Here is an 18,892-nt window from a genome sequence, read left to right on the forward strand (position 1 = left end):
CACATGCAGTCCCAGGACTTGGGGGGCTGAGGCAGGTAAGTTCAAGCCCAGCCTGGACAACTGAGACCCTGTCTCAAAATTTTTCTTTTTTTGGTACCGGGGATCGAACTCAGGACCTTGTGCTTACAAGGCAGGCAGCGGCACCACTCAGCTAGATTCCCGGCCCCCTGTCTCAAAATTTTAAAAAATAAAAATAGGGCTGGGGATATAGCTCAATGGGAAGGCCCTGGCTTCAACCCTCAGTATGCTCAGTGCTGTTAAAACAAAATCAGGAACACCTGAGCTGAAGCTACAGTGCTTCCAGTTCTGCCTCCCAATCTGCATCCATCGCATGGAAGATACATTTGGGACATTGCCAGTTATTTTAGCAAGGCAGTCTCCCTGTGGTCACCAAACAAACTCCACAATCAAACTCCTCCTTGATTTATTTCCACAAAAAAACCCAGCCCAGGGTTACCGGAAGGTGGAGAAGCTGTGGGTGTCAGTGCAGGAAGCATAGGGGACACCCCTGGAGCGAATCTGCAGAGTGTGGAAGGTGAGGGGCGGGTTGGGGCCTGAGGAGCCTGGACTTAGGGACTCGGTGTGGGGCTCCACCACGGTCACAGGGACGGCGTAGCACAGCACCTGCAGCCGGGTGTCGTGGCGTCTCAGCGTGCCCTTGCTCAGCAAGTGCAGGATAGAGGAAAGGACATCAGTGCTGCTGCATGTGGCACCCCTGCCAAGGCTGCTGATCAAACCCTGGGGCGGGCATGGGCCCTTTTGCCAAGCCTCCAGCACCTGGTACAGGAGATCAGAGGCGGTTCAGAGCCACGATCACCTCAGCCTCCGCCGCAATCTCACAATCCTGTGCCATGGAGCCCCAGGACACAGGTGCACCCGACCTCACAACACACACCCCAGGCTGCAGGTGACCCCTACGGCTGTTCCCCACCCCGAGCCCACCGCACCAGGCAGACAAGCCGGTCGATGTGCAGCCCCTCATCGCCATGGGGCTTGAGCATCCGAACAACCAAGCAATTCAGCAGGTTCCGCCTCTTCTCCAGGCTGTGGCCCTCTTCATCCTCCGCCTCCAGGTATGTCTGCGGTGGGATGAGCCACACGCTACCCCACCTCGGTCTGGGTTCCTCATCATCATCTCGAATCTTGAGCACCCCTGAAATAAGTACTGGTCACGGGGGGCCCTGGGAGCCTGCCCTGACCCGGAGCGGAGACCCCTCCAGCCCTAGGCACACACCTCCCGGGATGTTGTCCTGCTCTCGCAGGTCCAAGGGGCCTCGAGTGGATGTGAGAGGCCCAATCGCTCGATGTAGCAGGTGTGGGGGGAGCCCCGAGTGTACCAGCAGGCTCTCCACGGACACCACCTTGGGGAAGAGGCACAGAGCATTCAAGGTGCCCCAGGCATGGAGGGAGAGAAGAGAACAAAAAATAGAGGACAAGCAGAGGCCACAGAGGGGCTGGCCACCTTCAGACTGTTGAAATTCAGCAGCAGCCACATCTGCACAGTGGACACATGCAGGGTCTGGTCCCCAAACTGCACCTCGGCGCGGCCCAGCCATGTCCACTGCAGCCGCCGATGTGGGCCTCCCTCTGGGGCAGGCTGGGTCTGACCTGGAGAAGGGAAGGGAAGAGACAGGATGGAGAGAGTGGGTGCAGGCCAAGCTTTGTCCTGCTCGTCTCTGCAGATCACCCAGTGGCTCCTCATTCCAGATCTCATGTCTCTGGGCCTATGCCCTGGCAGCCTCGGTACCTGGGAGCCACCCATGCCCAGTCTCATGCCAGGCAGGTGCCAAGCACTGCCCTTTTTTGCTTTTTGTGACAGGGTGTCCCTATGTAGTTCAGGCTGGCCTAGAACTGGAGGATCCTCCTGCCTCAGCCTCCCATGTGCTGCAACTACAGGCGTGCACCACTGTGCGCAGCTTCCTTTTGTGGGGGTTGGGAATTATGGAGTGAGGAAGGACTAAGGCTGTCAACAAACTGGACTACTGGGAGAGGAAACCTGTCTCCCTCATTAGAATATGGCGCTGAGTGCCGGGTCTAGTCTCTCCTGTTAGTCTGCCCAGCCCTGACGAGTCTGGTGGGGCAGGAGCCCCACCACCACCACCTCCAAGGGAACACTTCTCTGTGGCCTCACTCAGGTGCTTCCTGCCTCATCCTCCCCTATCCACAGAGACTCCTGGGACCCAGAATTGGACAGCAGCCAGCCCAAACCTAAGCTCCTGCTCCTTTTCCCAAATCTGCCCATTTTCCATCGTGGCCCTGAAGACCATGTTGTCACCATCCAAGCTCTGACTGGCCAGGGTCCACTCCAACCCTGTCCTTTCCCCAGCCCTAGGCCCCCTGCTTGGCCACTCACTCTTGTGGTAGAAGTTGGAGTATCGGTTCAAGGTTCCCCTCAGGTAGGAGGGCAGCCAGGTTTTGGGGTTCAACGTGTGGCATATGGAGGTAACAGGCCAGCAGCGTGGGGACAGAACGAGCACAGACACTTTTGGCATCATCCCTTCATAGTAGAGATCCTCATTTTCTTCCTCCTCGTCCTCTGCTATGGCTGCAGTTGCAGCTGCCCTTGTGTCCTCCTCCTGCTCGTGCTCAGGCTCCTGGCCACTGGTCTCTCGGCCCACCTGAACAGGCACAGTGTTCACCTATGCCGAGGGCCTGGCCCTGGGCTTCTTCCTTCCTTCCTTCCCTTTTGTTGAGTCCCTCCCTGACCCCACCTGCAGTTTCCTCTCTGTGTCTTCCAGCTTCAGCAGTTCCTCATCAAGACGCTGCAGCTGATAGACATGGAACTGGCGCTGCAGCTCCTCTGAGGTGCGAAGGCTCCGCAACATCAGCTGGGGGAGGCGGTTGGGGAAGCAGAGGCCAATCTGCTCCAGCACGGCCCCCTCCAGCCAGCTGGAGCCCAAGTTCAGGAGACGGTCAGCCATGTAGTGCCTGCAACACAGGCCTGACTTCAGTGCAGATGCCAGGGCAGCCTAGCCTCCCAGAGTCCATGCCCACCCTGGCCCACCAGCTCAGGGTCCCCAGGCCTGTACTCACTGGTAGTAATGCTCGAAAGTGGTGGCCACTTCCAGGCCAGAGAAAACAAGAGCCGCTTCCAGGGACCTCTGCAGCTGCACCAGCGTCTCCATGCCCTGGGCACCCCCAACCCGGCTGCCCTGGATCCGCTGGTCGATGTGCCGCGCAAATTGCTCGCTCACCTGGGTGATGGGCATGCACAGAAAACCCCATGGGCAAGAACAGAGGCAGAGCCTGGAGCTGTGGGCAGGGTGCTTAGCAGCCCATCAGCTGGTCAAGCCAAAGCTTCATGTATGCTAAGCACACGCTCCACCACAGAGCTACAAGTGCAGCTTAGTCAACATGGGCAGAAAACTGCTTTATAAAATCATTAACGGTCCTGCAAATTAGCAATGTGAATAACTCTGAGATGTGTTCTTCACATGTACTGTGTCTCAAAATCAGATAACAGCAGCCGTGGTGCTGCATGCCTGTGGTCCTAGCATTCTGGGAGGCTAAGGCAGGAAGATCAGAAGCTGGAGCTCAGCCTGGGCAATTCAGTGATTTAGTGAGACCCTGTCTCAAAAAACTAAAGGCCCTGGGTTCTATCACAGGGGAAAAAAAAAAGAAAACCCAGAGATCAGGCTACAAAATTAATATCATTTTGCTAACATTGTAACAACCAGCTAAAATATAGCTTTAAAAAAAACAAGGTATAAAAATTAAAAAAAAATAAGATAGCTGGGCATAGTGGCAGATGTCTATAATCTCAGCACTCAGAAGGCTAAGGCAGGAGAATCCTGGGAGTTCAAGGTCAGCCTGAAATACATAGCAAGGCCCTGTCTCCAAAAAAAACGGGGCAGGGGGGTGTGTATCTCAGTAGCGCTGCACCCAGGGGAAAAAATAAGTAAATAAAAGAACTAAGATAGCTGGAGATGGTGGCACACACCTGTAACCCCAGCACCTGGGAGGCTGAGACAAGGGCATAGCAGTCCTACCTACTCTTTTTTTTTTTTTGGTACCGGGGATCAAACTCCGATCCTTGTGCTTGCTCAGCAGGTGGCGAAACCACTGAGCTAAATCCCCAGCCCTATTTTTTCAAATTTTCAGCAACACAGCCCTCGTCAGAGAATGGGAATGGGAGCGGGTTACTGGGGGCAGTGGGATGGAGTCTTCAAGGAGGCCCAGAGCTGGAGGCTTACATGTGCAGCTCTGAGGAAAGGCAGCTGCAGCAGGGCCCCAGCACAGCCGCTCTGCAGTGCCAGCAGGAAGGCGGCCCGAGGCCCGAACAGCTCCGAGCTAGACTTCTGCAGGTTGTAGAAGCGTTCACAATAGCGCTGGACAAAGTCATCATCTCGCCAGTGTGAGGTCAGGAAGGCATTCACCTGCAGGTAGGGCCGGCATGAAGTGGTATCCAGCGGCCCCAGCACCCCTGCCCACCCCTGGCCCTGCTCCTGCCCACCTGCTCCTCCACCACAGCACGCCAGCAGCATGTCAGGTTCCTCAGGATGCTGCCCGGGAGCCCCCAAGTGGTTGGGGAGCCCCAGTCATGGCTTCCGCTTCCACCCTCTGTGGAGACAGAAGGTGAGGTGAGGAGGCAGGGAGGGGCCCCCAGCTCCCCAAGGGTGCCCGGGCTTTCCTGACATGCTGCCACCCACCAGAAGAGGGATGGAGCAAGGGACCCAGGACTCACTGGGCCGAGGGGCGGCTGCCGGCTCGCAGGGCTCCACGTGCACCAGTAGGTGGGTAAGGCGACGCACACGTGATGAGAAGGCAGCTGCGCGGCTCTGAGGGTTGTGGGCAGCCTCGCGACACTCCAGGTACTGGTTCAACAGCCAGCCCAGGGCACTCACGCCATCCTCATCTGGAGGTCCAGAAAAGCAAGCCATATATGGCGTGTCTCCCAGGTAAAGGGCGAGGCCAGGCTGGATGGGGTGCAGAGAAAGAACCACTGGACAGGCACAGGGGAGAAAGTGGCAGGCTTGGCCTGTGGTGTCAGTTGGCCCTTGGAAGACGGGAAACCTCCAGCCCCTACTGTTTGGGCTGGGAGAAGGGGTGATGGACCTAGGTGTCCAAATGGCCAAGATGCCAGGCATTGTGGTGCAGGCCTATAATTCCCACACTCAGGAAGCTGAGGCAGGAGGATTGCTGGAACTTCAAGGCCAACCTGAATTGTATAGGAAGACCCTGTCTCAGAAAAACAACCCAGGGTCGGGGATTTAGCTCAGTGGTTCCAGCGCCTACCTCGAAAGCGCAAGGTCCCAAGTTCGATCCCCGGTACCAAAAAAAACCAAAACAAACAACCCAAAATGGTCAAGAGCATAACCCCAGGGTTTCTAGGGGAGAGCAAGGAGCCAGGATGTTACCAGGCGAGGTGATGTTCTGCACCAGGGGGCTGACCAGGGCCTCCCAGCAGGTCTTGCCCAGTGCCCGGGAAGCCTCCTCATCAGGGAGGAAGCGATCAGCAAAATTCTGCTCATGGCGTAGAGCCCCATTGAGTCTGAGGAGGAGGATGGAGGAGCAGGGTGTCAGGGGCTCGCAGATTAAGCTCCCTGGTGTGTACTCCGCCAGCTCAGCCCCCAGCCCCAGCCCACTCGTTACTCAGAACTTGCCTGGGCTAACCAGTAACCCCATTCACAGCATGTGAGGATTTCTATCTTCTCCTCTCCTTCCCAAGTACATTAGGGCTCCATCTCCTGGCCTCCCTCCAGCCCATCCCACCAGCCATGCACAGCCAGGCATGTACACCCCTTGCACACCTGGAACTCAGGTGCAGGAGGCTCCTGCGGTCCTCAGCTATGTCCTGGCTCCAGGCCTGTGCCCGAACCACGTAGAAGAGACGTGTGTGGCGACACAGCTGCTCCCGGAATGCTGGCCAGAAAGTGGGCTTGGGGCCCAGGACCTCCACACCCCGAATGCGTGTGTCAATGCCACCCTGGAATGCACACAGCCCTGTCGATGCTGACCCCTAACCCAGGCTCTGGATCCACTCAGCACTGCACCCTCCCCTGCCCCAGCCCCACCTGTTGACAGCGCTTTATGCGGATTTGGAGGATGGGCCAGAAGTGGGTCAGGTTCTCCAACAGGGTCACCCGGCTGGCACAGGGCATCACATTCACCTGACAAGGGACAGAGAGGACTGTCACCTCCACATGTGTGGATGGGTGTGCAGTGAGCACCCGTATCAGCAGCAGTTCCCTTGCTGTCCCTCCCCTCTCCAGCCCTGGGACATGGGGCTCTGCTGCCAGCCCCACTACTCCAGGACTGAGGCCATCACACAGACAAAGGGACAAAGGACTCCATCCTCTGTGGGGCTCAGGGAGTTCAAGGTCAGGCAGGACGGCTAACCCTACAAGGGTGGGTTAATGGCACAGGAGCACCTACTGAGTTGAGTTCCGTGTTAAGAGAGCTGGTGGTGTTGCCCCCATACACTGCCACCAGTGCTGGCATGTAGCTTGCATCTTCTCTGGCCACCAGCAGAGTCAGCTGCCTAGGGATTGGGAGAGGAGCTGGTGAGAATGGGAACCAGTCACATCCATGAAGACACACCGCAAGGACTCTGGCCAAATCTAGAGGGGTGGTGCTCCCTCCAGCCAGAAACAGGGAGAAGAGAGAAAGCCCGGGCATGTGGCTCGTACAAGCATATGCACACAGACCTGATGAGGACACCCTGGTGCATGTGCAAGGTGATGTGGTGGGAGCCGGTGCTGCCACTGGACTCCCAGTAGGTCTTGGGGTTGCGGTCCGTCAGCTTGCTGGCCCGGTGTGGGTTGGAGGACACCTCCACCTTCTCCCAGCACTTGCCCTCCTTCACATCCACACTGGAGCCTGGGGCAGGCAGGAAGGGGTGGTCAGTACAGAGGGGAAACAGTATGGGCATGGGGATGCTGAGCAACTGGGAACAGGCACAAACCCTGGCACAGATATCTGAGAAACGCATCAAAGAATGGGATGTTGATGGGCCGGTGGGTTCGTCTGTGGTCTTCGATCTGGCCCAGCACCATCTGCAGCGGGAACACAGGAGAGAAGGGGTAGGAGCAGGGGGAGGGACAAAGAGACAAAGAAACATGGGCAGGGGACAGGCCACACCACAGGAGGAAGAGTCATCTGCTGTTGAGATGATGGAACACATCCCTCCCCCACACTGCCTGGTGTCATGTTCTTCTGCAGCTCTGAACCCTAAGCTTGACCCCACCATTCCTCCCAACCTGGATGCAGCCGCCCAGGATGTTGGTGGTGAGGTTCTGGTAGAGATGCGTGTGCTTCTTGCACTTGGACACGGCATCCCGCAGCTCTGGAGCTGACTCCAGCTTTCCTGGGTGCTTCTCCAGGGCCTTGGAGATGGCATCCTGCGCTCCTAGCTGGTTCAGCACCACGGCATTGTCTCTGCTCCCTGAGGTCAGGCGGTGTAGAAAGACGATGAGTTTCTGGAGCACCTACACAGGGACATCACAGGGCCAGTGAATGTGGGGGACAGGACGCAGGCTGTGAAGGACCTGCAATGGTACATGACCACAGTGCATTGGGAATGCCATGGTGAGCAAGACTGAATGGGGATGTGAAAGGACAGAGAGGGGGCAACTTCAGAGAAGCAAGATCAAGCCAGAGGGAAGGGCCCAAGGCACCCTGTGACCCTGGCATTGTAGGCTGCTGAGCAGGGGCAGTGAGAGCCTGGAGTTCTCACTTCGGTCCTGCTATCCCAGAACCCAGAGGCAGACACCTAGAGAAGGGGACCAAAAGGACTGGATTTATGTGTGGACCTCAGAACCTAAGATCTGGGTAACAACCAAAGGCGAGCACTGCAGGCGACCAGCCACCATGACCCTTCTCAGGCCCTTTCTGCAGCCCTCTGTGCCCAGAACTTCTCTGTAGCTCCTGCAGGGAGCTGGCATTTGGTGTACCCTTAGCCTCTTCCTCCCCTTTTCCAGCACCAGCCCATGTGAAAAAGGAGCCACCGAAGTGTTTATCTTTGCATAAGAAGGGCTGGGGATTTAGCTCAGTGGCTTGCCTGCCTAGCAAGCACATGGTCCTGAGTTCGGATTCCTGGTACCGGGGTGGGGGAGAAGTATCTTTGCATAAGAAAATCAAGGAGGGGCTGGGGATGTAGCTCAGTGGCACTGTGCCTGCCTTGCAAACGCAAGGTCCTGAGTTCAATCCCTGACACCACAAAAAACAAAAAAAAATCAAAAGTAGTCAACTAATAAATGCTTATTAAAAAAAAAAAATCAAGGAGGATTCATCCATGAATACAGGGGTCAGCCATGAGGGGCACCAGAGCCAGGGCACCCCGAGAACACAAATGCAGGTGGGAGTAACAATTCTCAGCATGTACCTTGTGCTGTTTTGATTTGTGAACCATGTGAATGTGATTTAAAAAAAATGAAATTTGACTTTAAAAGCAAAATTTAAGCCAAGAGCACAAAGGCTATGTGGCACCCTCTACATAGGCCAGGTCGCCCAGGGTCACCTCACCAGCAGTGGCCTACTGTCCTCTCCCCAGCCCCACTCAGCCCCAGAGCAGGCCAGGGTACCTCACAGTCAGTGTTGGGGGACTTCAGGCAGGCCACGCAGGCGTCCATGGCCTCGTGCCAGGGCAGCAGCAGTGCCTCGGGGAAGTCCACCAGCTTCGTCAGGATTCTGTGGGAGAGGCAGGAGGGAGGGAGATGTGCAGCTGGCCGAGGCCCCTCACCTCACCCCGCCCCTCAGCAGCCCTTACCTCAGTGCTGCCAGGTGCAGGGCCTTGTTGGTGGCCGGGGTGTCCAGGCTTCGCAGGAGGGCGAGGAAGGGCTGGGGCTGCCTCTGGAGCTGTAGCAGGCATGGCCTGACCTCGCCATCCTGGGGCCCAGCACAGCCCAGGGCTCGCTCAAGGTCCACAAGTAGTTGCCCAGCAGGCCCCAAACCCTCTGCCAGGTGCCGCAGGGCTGCACCAGGGCTCTGAGAGTGGGGCTTTTTCTCTGTAGAAAGAACTGGACGCAAGAACTGGACTCGATTAGTGATCCAGAGGCTCAGAAAATGACAGGCTAATTCCTAGCTCTCCAGCTTTTTACTAATTCCTCCTTAAAAAATGATTTTTTTTTTTCTTTTGGTGCTGGGGGTTAAACCCAGGGCCTTGTGCATGCAAAGCAAATGAACTACGTCCTCGGCTCCCAAGTTTGTTTTTGTTTTCTTGTCCTTTTAAAAGTTAGTTTTGGAGATTTCAAAACATCTTAATATATTTAGAAAACAGTTTCATTACAGTTTGTGTGTGTGTGTGTGTGTGGTCTTACCATACAGTATAGGCTGGCTTCCCAACTTGTGGTGATTCTCCTGCCTCAGCCTCCCCATGAATTTATACTTCATTTTTTTTTTTTTGGGTACCGGGGATCGAACTCAGGTCCTTCTGCTTTCGAGGCAGGTGGTGGAACCACTGAGCTAAATCCCCGGCTTATACTTCATTCTTAAAATAACTAAGTAGCTTTCTGTCTGCAAGTAGCAGAGCATTTCCCTACTTAAAAAGCACACAGTCAGGCATGGTGGCACATACACCTGTAACCTCAAGACTCAGGAAGCTGGGGAAGAAGGATCATGAGTTGGGGCCAGTGTGGGCAACTTAATAAGACCCTATCTCATACTGGGAAAAAGAACAGGGGAGGCTACAGTGTGACTCAGTGATTGAGCACTTGACTAGCATGTGCAGGGTGTGGGGTTTAATTCTCAATACCCACCACACACAGACACACACACAAACACACACACACACACACACACACACACACGCAGAGAAATGTGAGAAATGATTTTTTTTTTGTTTACAATAGAAACAAAATAATAGGCTTCTAAACATCTGTTGCAGCTGGCATCATGGTGCATACCTACAATCCCAGCACTCTGGAAGGCTGAGGCAGGAGAATGGTAAATGAGGTCAGCTTGGGCAACTTAGTGACTTAATGAGACCCTGTCTCAACATAAAAAAGTTTTTAAAAGGGCTGGAAATGTAGCTTAGTGTGAAGGCCCTAGGTTCAATCCCTAGTAAAACCAAAACAGAAAAAAGTAAGGGGTGTAGCTCAGTGGAAAAGCACTCCTGGTGCTTCAATCCCCAGTGTTATAACAACGAAACTCCGTAATTTTTAATCTTTACATCTTCCATTATTCTTGTTTTTTTTTATTTAGACAGGATCTTGCTATGTAGCCCAAGCTGTCCTTGAACTTGAAGCAATCCTTCTGCCTCAGCCTCCCAAATGCTGAGATTACAGGTGTGCACCACCTAGCTTGGCCTCTTTCTGTTTTTCATTTTTCTCTTGGTACTAAGGGTTGGACCTAGGGCTTCTATATGCTAGACAAGCTCTCTACCATTGATCTATATCCTCAGCCCTTTTTATTTATTTATTTATTTATTTATTTTTAAAAATTAAGATAAGGTCTTGCTAAACTGTTAAATTGCTCAGGCTGGCTCCGAACTTGCAAACCTCCTGCCTCAGCCTTCCAGAGTGTTAGGATTAGAAGTATGAGTCACCTTATCTGGCCTTTTGTTTTGCTTTTGAGACAGGGTCTCACACTTTGTTGCCCAGGCTGGTCTGGAACTTCTGGTTTAAAGGGATCCTCCCACCTCAGCATCCCAAGTAGCTAGGAACACAGATGTGTGCCACCAGGCCTGGCTCCCCTCCTTTATCCTTTAAGGAGAATACAACATCTACTTCTCTTCTTGTTGTTTCTCTCCTACAAAGGGCCACCCAACAATCACACAGACCTTCTCCAGCTCCCAAAGACAAGCATGCCCCCCTGCTGTGCCTGTCTGGTACCCACCTTCTGCTCTGGTTGCATCTTCCTGGCCTTGGGCTTGGAGAAGGGGTGGGCAGGCTGGCTGCCCGGCTGGGGCCTCGGGCCCGTACTTCCTGTAGACTCGGCAGTTGAGCAGATCCCTGAGGGCACTGTCGTTCAGTCTCTGTGGCAGAGACTCCAGCAGATTGCAGGCTAACTCCACAGGCACAGCCAGTTCAGACAGGATCTCATCATCCAGCACATGCTACAGGGAGACACTTTCAATGCAGGCAGCTCCAGGGGTGTCTGGGAGGGGGTCTCCCTGCACAGCCTTCCACCCTGAGCCCCTCCTGGTTGGCACCTGGCTCCTCCCAGAGAGCCCACCACAACTGCACTGGAGAACACTGCAGACCCCTTCCCTGCGGCCCTCATGCTGCCTGGCCCCCACTTCCCATCTGTGGCCTTTCAGATGTCTGTCTTGCCCCACACAGTGGTCCCTCCACCCTGGTGTCTCTACCTCCCTGTCCAGATTCTCCTGCACCATCTGGAGAACCTCCTGATGGTCAGGCCCATCCAGCTTCCTGATGAAGAACAGCAGCTCCCACCACTCAGCCTGGCTCAGGTGCTCGCTCTCCTCTGTGTCCTCGTCCTCAGGCAGCACATAAGGCACAGCATACAGCTCAGTCATGGGCTTCCAGCGCCAGGAAGGCAGGACTGTGGAAATGGGCCAAAGGATGCAGCCATGGCATCGCCCACCCAGCCAGGCCCACAGCTCCCCAGTGCAGGCAGAGCTGCTTTCTCGCCCAGCTCACCTCCACCCAGGGCTCCACTGACCACTGCCCCCTGGTGGTTAGCAGCCTCCACCACATCCTCAACGTCTTCCTCAAAGCCCAGGATCTCCAGCATGTGCCAATGTACCCAGTAGGTGCGGCCTGTAGACTCCCACCACACCTGGAGGAGATTTAGGGGGAAAAAGGGCTAAGGATTTGCTGTGGCTCAAGGATGTGGACCCATACCCACAAGGGCAGGTGTGGAAATAGCTCCAAAAATACTCAAACACCAGCACAGACCCAAAGGATACTTTCCTCTTCCAGAATGTCTCTGCCTCTCCTCTCCCTATCCTTGATGGCTCAAGCCTCTACTTTCCACCTGGCCTCTAGCACCCCAGCTCCTCAATCCTGACCTTTGGGAGAGTCTAATGCTGTTTGTCCCTGGGTGTTAGCCTTCTACACCCATATTTTCTTTTTTTTTGGTACTGGGGATCGAACTTGGGAACTTGCGCTTGCGTGGCATGCACCAGAACCACTGAGCTAAATCCCCGGCCCTACACCCATATTTTCTCAGCCCTCCAAGTGGCCCTCTTTTGACTGCTGACCCCTTGGTCCTACTTAGGCTTTTCTCTTTGCATGGCTGGCCAGAGCCCACCTAAACCCCACCACTGTAGTCCCCAACAGTACCCCACCACCACATGCCCCTCACCTGCGCAGGGGGAACACCACTATTGCTCTGCCGGAACTCGCCCTCATCTCCAGCACTGATCTCCTCATAATCATCCAGCATCCGCACTCGCATGCCTGGCTGCAGCATGTCCCGCACGTATAAGGCATAGGTATTGCCACTTGCGAACTCCATTCGAGCTCGGAACTGCCTTGACCTTCTCCTGAAGGAGTGCCGGGCCTGGCTGGGTGGGAGCCTCCGGCTAGCATCTGCTGGCTGAGGCTGGAAGATGGAACAGGGGGACCTTGCCGAGCTCCCTGGTCTGCTTGAGGCCCAGTCCCAATGCATGGCCTGCACCAGCTCTGAGATCAGGGTGCCCATGGCCATACTGAATTCCAGATCCAGTCGGCCTTTCTCCTCGGTCAGTTCCGCTGGGGCTCCTGATTCCTGGGCACTGCTGTTCAGCTGATCCAGGAGGAAGGTGGCATGCAAATACCGCTTTACCAGGGAGAAAAGCAGCCTTCCTGGGACCTGGGGGATACAACTTTGGTCTCCACCTACCTCGTCTCCGTTCCTGCCCCTCTTTCCACTGTCCCCAGTGCCAGATGCAAAGGCCTGGTCCTTAGATCTCACTCACAGCTTCTCCCACCCTGTCCTCAGGATACCTGTGGCAGCTGAATGCCCTCAAAAGACATGGGGTGTTCAGCCAGCGTGGCCTGTGCAAACAGTGCCAGCAGGGCACAGCGGCTGTCAAAATCCAGGTGCTTCTCGATGGCCTCTTGCTGGCTCAGTGACAGAAGGATGTGGGTCCTGGTCCCTGTAATGCAAACCCCAATCAGTAACTGCTCTCTAACCTCACCCTTCCCAGGTATCTACCCCAGACTTTCTACTCACTCAATAAAAATAATCTTGCTACTACTCAATGGGAATGACATGATTTGTTGTTGTTTCAAAAGCCAAAATTTACTATCTTATTCATGCACACAATCTGCAGTAGTCTAAACACTTCCTTTCATAAAAAACCAATATGAACTTCTTGCAGATTCAGTTTTTCCTCTTCCTGCAGACGTCCCCACCCCAATCCCAACCCTGCCTTCCTCCTTCTCTTCTATCTCTCTGAGGCGGAGTAACAGAATCATTTCTGTACTGATGAGGTTGGAGGGTCCTGCCAATGTCCAGTGAATCTGAGCTGCCCCAGCCCCTCTCCTGCTCTCCCTCCCTCCCGGTGCTGCCCCTCACCAGCATCGTGTGAGGACAGAGCCTGTATCATCCGTCCCGCACTCCAGCGAATCTGGTAATCCGGGCTACTCAACATGTGCATGAGCAAGTCCAGGACCCTTGGGTCTTTGAAGACCCCAGTGAGGGGCTCGATGCTGGCATAGGCGCTGAGCACGTGGACGGTGTGGAGCAGAGGGGCAGGAGGGACTGTGCCCACACACTCCTTTAGCTGCCGAAGGGCCCTCTGAATCAGGGACTTCACATCGGTTTCCATCTCCCCCAGCACAGATTTGTCCAGGGTCCCGGCCTCTGCTGCAGACTTCTGGGAGGGCCTTATGACCTGGCCATCCTCGCCCAGCATCTTGTGGCAGTTGGCATAGATTTCATCATCAGACATCCAGAGCAGGATGTGCTCAGCCTTGCAGTCCACTTGGCCAGGGGCCCCTTCCCCATCCTCTCCTCGCCTGAGGATGAGCCAGCGGATCTGGTACTCAGGGTGCCCGTCGTGGCCCACCCGCTGCCGGATCAGCTCATCAGGATAGGCATGCAAACCAGGCCCCAGGGGCACCCTGAATTCTCTGTATCGGAGTTCCCCCACCATCCTGGCACCTGGGACACACAAGTGAAAGAGAACAGACAAGCTGGAGTAAGGGGGTAGGCCAGAAAATTAAGCCCATCCAGAAGTCTTAGAAGCAAAGGTCACAACAGCTGCAGGTCTGAGAGGGGTAAGAGTGGGCCCAGGAATTGCCTGCGGCAGTCGGGATGGGGCCAGGGCCAGGCAGGGGGACCCTGGGAGCTAGATAGCTGTCACCAAGGCTTGCAGCCTGCAGTGGGAAGGAGGGAGACCAGCGTTGGACTCAGAGCCCAAAGGCCCTGGGGTAGGCAGCCCAGCTAGGGACAGCAGTGAGGCCTGAGGGATGAGGGCTCAAAGAGGGTGCACCAGCGCATGCAAAAAGGGGTGCTATCTGTAAGATCTGAAGGGTGGGATTTGGAGTTGCCAAGGTAAGAGACGCTAAGAACTGATGGAGAAGGGCGATGGCCAGGGAGGAGGGGGTGGCTGGCGACAGGGATGCCTGTGGGCGCCGGGGCAGATGGGGACGCTGCGAGCCCGAGAAGAATGCACTGGGGAACAGGGGTAGGGGGCAGGGGTGGGGTACAGGATGGGGGGGATGGGCTGATGCAGAAACCTGGGCCGGTGGGCAAGGGGACGCGAGGTACAGTGGGTTCCGGGACCGGGTCGGGGCTCTGGCCACCTCAGAAGTGCATGGGTTCTAAGGCGAACCTGTCTTCCACGCTGGGGATGCACGCAGCCGACCGAGAAGCTGGCGAAGGTAGGCCCCCAAAGGGGTCGCGGTGGGAGGGCCCAAATGCGAGGGGGCGTGTCCCCGGAGCGGACGGGGGCGTGGCGCACGAACCTGGCCCTGGCAGGGTCACTGTGCCGGGCGGGCGGCCTTGGGGACTGGGGGGTCCCTGGTCCTTGCCCGCACTGGGCCCAGCTTGAGGGCTCCACCCCCTGCCCCACGGCTCATTTCCGCTGTACTCAGCGGAAAGCAGGGGGCCAGGAGCACGGGGCGGAGCCGGCTGCCACCTCAGCGACGCGGGCTCCTCCTCCTTGGCACCGCCCTTTCCTCTTCCTCTCCATCCTCCTTCCCGCCGCCGGAAGTACCTTCCCTCTTCCCTAAATCGGAGCTGGGAATTTGGAGGTCGTTTGTGCCTCCGCGCCCCATTCCTCTCTTCCCGCCGTACTTGTGTGTGTGCTCCTTTTACCCGCAACCAGTCTACACCCCTTCCAAAAACAGACAAAAAAAATAGTACATAAAAATGGGGCATTTTATTACAGTTCAGGGTCATCAACTTTGGGCAGCAGCAGAGGGCAACTTCACATAACTCTTCATAGGGGGCAGTGGCCGAATCTTGCGGCCAGCCCAGCCCCCCTTGCGGTGCCACAGCCCGCTGTTAGGCCTCTTGCCCAGCCAGCGGTTCCGACCCGCTTTGCCAATGACTCGTTGGTCATGATCAACGTTGGATACTCGGCCCACTGTAGCCACGCATGTATCCAGCACCTGCCAGACAAAGCGGAGGGGTGGGGGAAGGCAAGGTACAGGGCAGGTGGGGAAGTGGGGGCCCTGGCAGTGGTGTCAGCATGACTCTGGGAGGTTGTTATACTAGGGGGTATAGAAGGGAAAGCTCGATATAGCTGAGCCTAAGTAGGAGCTGGGTAGTTGAAAACGGAAGACGCTGTTCCTTATTCCATTTTGGTGGAGCTGTGATGAGTCGTGCTTAGGCATGTGGCAAAGGACAGACCCGTCTGGAGGCAGTTCCCAGCATCCTAACACACCTGGAACTACAGACACAGAATCCCACCTGCACACTACACACCTGCATCTGCCTCTTCGAGGGCAGCTGGATAATGGCTGTCCCATTCACCTTCCTCAGCAGCACACCACAGGTTCCTGGGGAAGGGAGGAGCAGCTTTGCCACCCTCCACAGAGAAGCAGGGTTCCCATGGGGGCCACATCCCACATCCTGTCCTTGCCTTGCCCTTTAGAGGTATATACAACAAAGAAGCATGTATGCCATTTTTTAGGTCAAAACACAGCACACATTCATCCTCATGTTTTTCGTTCCTTCATTTTCTCTGCCAGCAGACTGGATGTGGGCCTATGGGTTCTGAGAATGGTGATGTTAGGTACCCTTAGCCTTCCATACTGTGGAACCCAGAGTACTACGTTCCCCATACCTGCAGCTCGGATATACTGGGCCCCTCGGCCAGGTTCACTTTCCACATTGTTGATGAGGGTCCCCACAGGCAGGGCCCCAAGAGGATGTGCATCTCCTTCCCGAGCAGCAACTGAAAGATAGGATTTCATCAGCTCTTGAACCTTTGCAGCCTACAGTCCACACATCCAGCAGCCACTTCTCACCTGCCATTCGGCCTATATGGTTAGAGTTCAGGATAATATCTCCTGCCTTCATGTTTTCTGTGGCAATGATCCAGCGTTTCCGGCTGCCACCAGCAACCAGAGCTATGTCTGCAGACCTGTTCAGGACAGACAAGTGAGTGGACCATCCAGAAAGCCCTCATCTTCTGAGATGCTACACAGCAGACATTCACACCACACTATCATCTTCTCACATCCCAAACTTGCCTACAGGGATCATAGCGGACTTCGATAACCTTCTCCTCAAAGGGTCCTGCCTTGGCCTCCTCCTCTGGCCGGAAACGCAGAAAGTCAATCATGCGGTAACTCTGCTTATGGCCCCCACCAATACCATGGACTCTGATGCGTCCTGCGGTAGAGACAGAGGACATGATCCAGTTTAGACTGGTTCACCTCCCAGCAGTGGGAACTTTAATACTTTCAACTGATAAAGTTTGGAAAGGTGTGAAAGAAATTGTCATGGCATTTCCTGTGTATGGTCAGTTGTCTGTCTGTTGCTTTGTCTCTGGCTCCAATGATGTTCTGCATGCAGAAGAAACCCCTTAGTAAATGCTTAATTACATTACTCTGTCACCTTACAAAGCATAAATGTGTTATTTTACAGGTCTAGTGTCCCAGCATGTTTTTTCTTTTACTCCTTATGTCTCCTTGTCCTTGCTCCCACCTGTGTGGTCTCGACCCCCAGATTTTCTCATCTTCACTGGTCTAATGGTGTACTTGGTACGACTCTTCCAGGACACAGACTTGGCATTAAGGGCCACAGAAGTAAGGAGTGGGCGGCAAGGGAACAACATCAACGTAGTGGGCAGTTGGAGGAGAGCATTGCTCATCACCTAGAAATACAAAGAAATCGAATTCACTTGAAAACTAATTGAAGAAGCATCAGAGAATCAAGGAAAGGTCACAGCCTTCCCTGAAGTGTCCCAGACCAGCTGTCTGAAACCTCCACTCTCCAGTAGCTTGCACTGATATGTAGCTTGCACAAATATCAGTGCAGTGTTTATCCACAGTTCATCACCTCTCCTTGTTTGATTGTCTCACCTCTCAAGTAGTTCTTCAATGGAATGTTCTTCCCTTGGTCATCTCCTTTCATACGTAGCTCAAAATCTCTTTCTCTGGAAGATTTTTCTTCCCTAAATGCTTCTCTAGAACCAGTAACCAAGTACCACTGTCAACACCAAGGCCTTTTGCCCTCTATGTTCTGGGAGTTTTCCATATATGAATGGAGAAGGACCATTTCTGTCTTGTTTCTTGCTGGATCCCCAGTAGAGAGTGGGTTGGTTTCTTAGAGTAGGTTAGTTTGGTTTTGAACTTTATGCATCTGCCAAACTCTAACATAATCAGCTCCAGATCCCCAGAGGAGCACCGAGACTTCTCTTTCTGTAATTCACTAGTTGCTCACTAGAGAACTGGGAAACTTTCTCCTGAGACCCCTATTCTTGGAATCTTGTCCTAGATTCTCTAATCTCAGCCATAATGGCATCCTTGTAGGTACCATAATGGTTAAGAGCACAGGCTTGGCAGCGAGTTAAGTAGCTCAGCAGTAGAGCAGTGCTTAGCTCTGCTAGTGCTTAGGCCCTGGGTTCAACTCTCATCAACAAGAGGGGTGGGCAGCCTCTGAAGCCAGACTGCCTAGCTCCAAGCCCCCATAGCTGGTGTATGATCTTGGACTGCTCATTGGTTTTCTCGTCTGTAAAATGGGAATGCTAACAACTATCTTATAGAGTGGTTGAAAAGAGTTCATGCATGTATTTGAAATGTTTTTGTTTGGTTGGTTGGGATTTTTTTGTTTTGTTTTGTTTTGTTTTTGGTACCGGAGATCGAACTCGGGACCTCGCACTTGTGAGGCAGGCGGTGGAACCATTAAGCTAAATTCCCGGCCCTGGTTTTGGATTTTTGAGACAGGGTCTTGCTATGTAGCTCAGGCTGGCCTTGAACTTGTGGCGATCCTCCTACCCCATCCTAAGTGCTGGAATCACAGGAGGGCGCCACCACGCCGGGCCGTAACTGAAATGTCTATTACTCTAGTCTTCTCAAGCATAAGCACACAACAACGTGTACAACCCGTGATCTGAAAAGCATGTGCACTCCAGTGTCTCATTCAAAGAATCTCGCCCTATGAGGCAGCTTTCTTATAAAAGTGAGAGCTGAGGCCGAGAGTGATTTATCCGAGGTCCCGGGCCACCCCCGACCAAACTCGCTCGAAACCCGTTTCCCATCCCCTCCTGCCCTCTCTCCGGCAGCCCAAACGGGGACGGCCTCTTCGTTGGGTAATGCGGATTACCTGGACGGCAGGGAGCAGACGAGGGACGGGTGCAGTAAAGGCCGGGGGCGCCAGGCTCAGAGAGCCCAGAGCACGGGTCAGAGACCACAGGGACATGGGCGTGGAAAAAATCCTCAGAGCTCAGCGCAATACTCCTAACACTAGCCAGGCTGCTCGGCGCTCCTATGTAACGTCACTGCCCTGGCACCGTCTCTTTCCAATGACGTAAAAGAGGCGGACAGAGAACTGGAGGCTGCGCCGGAGAAACGCCCCCGTCCTACCAGAGCGTGTACAGAACCAATCC

General features: G+C 54.7%; 2 protein-coding genes across 4 annotated transcripts; both read right to left on the reverse strand.

The window, feature by feature from the left end:
- Window positions 1-407: 407 nt before the first annotated feature.
- Cul7 (cullin 7) lies at window positions 408-14,929 on the reverse strand. 2 transcript variants are annotated; one of them, XM_013072951.3, is made up of 26 exons: window positions 14,799-14,929; window positions 13,405-13,992; window positions 12,831-12,982; window positions 12,208-12,696; window positions 11,541-11,679; window positions 11,246-11,442; window positions 10,774-10,993; window positions 8,708-8,957; window positions 8,523-8,628; window positions 7,200-7,427; window positions 6,905-6,995; window positions 6,648-6,819; window positions 6,376-6,481; window positions 6,015-6,110; window positions 5,751-5,926; window positions 5,358-5,491; window positions 4,685-4,855; window positions 4,454-4,560; window positions 4,194-4,376; window positions 3,034-3,194; window positions 2,712-2,928; window positions 2,354-2,618; window positions 1,463-1,608; window positions 1,235-1,361; window positions 948-1,153; window positions 408-777 (listed from the first exon to the last, which is right to left on the reverse strand). In XM_013072951.3, exons 2-26 carry the CDS (start codon window positions 13,982-13,984, stop codon window positions 454-456), a joined length of 5,043 nt encoding a protein of 1,680 aa, XP_012928405.3. In that variant the 5' UTR covers window positions 13,985-13,992; window positions 14,799-14,929; the 3' UTR covers window positions 408-453. The 2 variants fall into 2 exon arrangements, with proteins under 2 accessions (XP_012928405.3, XP_087040696.1); XM_087184570.1 differs by having other exon boundaries at window positions 14,666-14,905.
- Window positions 14,930-15,192: 263 nt separating this feature from the next.
- Window positions 15,193-18,815, reverse strand: Mrpl2 (mitochondrial ribosomal protein L2). 2 transcript variants are annotated; one of them, XM_087184578.1, is made up of 7 exons: window positions 18,610-18,815; window positions 16,990-17,158; window positions 16,533-16,674; window positions 16,308-16,423; window positions 16,124-16,234; window positions 15,763-15,836; window positions 15,193-15,446 (listed from the first exon to the last, which is right to left on the reverse strand). In XM_087184578.1, exons 1-7 carry the CDS (start codon window positions 18,703-18,705, stop codon window positions 15,234-15,236), a joined length of 921 nt encoding a protein of 306 aa, XP_087040704.1. In that variant the 5' UTR covers window positions 18,706-18,815; the 3' UTR covers window positions 15,193-15,233. The 2 variants fall into 2 exon arrangements, with proteins under 2 accessions (XP_087040704.1, XP_087040706.1); XM_087184580.1 differs by lacking the exon at window positions 15,763-15,836.
- Between the last annotated feature and the right edge of the window lie 77 nt (window positions 18,816-18,892).

The sequence above is a fragment of the Heterocephalus glaber genome, unplaced genomic scaffold (genome assembly GCF_053883595.1).
Source record: "Heterocephalus glaber isolate CG9 unplaced genomic scaffold, H.glaber_assembly_v1.0 deba00001497, whole genome shotgun sequence".
In the NCBI taxonomy this organism is placed as follows: domain Eukaryota; kingdom Metazoa; phylum Chordata; class Mammalia; order Rodentia; family Bathyergidae; genus Heterocephalus; species Heterocephalus glaber.

Bases quoted from the DNA above. Each gene is read 5' to 3' on its own strand.
- Cul7 (XM_013072951.3), bottom strand. From the start codon at position 13,984: ATGGTGGGGGAACTCCGATACAGAGAATTCAGGGTGCCCCTGGGGCCT. The intron at 4,856-5,357 runs GTAACATCCTGG...CTGGACCTCCAG, and splicing joins GCAGAACATCACCTCGCCTG to ATGAGGATGGCGTGAGTGCC. The intron at 2,619-2,711 runs GTGGGGTCAGGG...GTGCCTGTTCAG, and splicing joins ACACAGAGAGGAAACTGCAG to GTGGGCCGAGAGACCAGTGG.
- Mrpl2 (XM_087184578.1), bottom strand. From the start codon at position 18,705: ATGTCCCTGTGGTCTCTGACCCGTGCTCTGGGCTCTCTGAGCCTGGCG. The intron at 17,159-18,609 runs GTAATCCGCATT...TTGTATTTCTAG, and splicing joins GTCTGCTCCCTGCCGTCCAG to GTGATGAGCAATGCTCTCCT. The intron at 15,837-16,123 runs GTATGGGGAACG...TCCCTTCCCCAG, and splicing joins CCAGTATATCCGAGCTGCAG to GAACCTGTGGTGTGCTGCTG.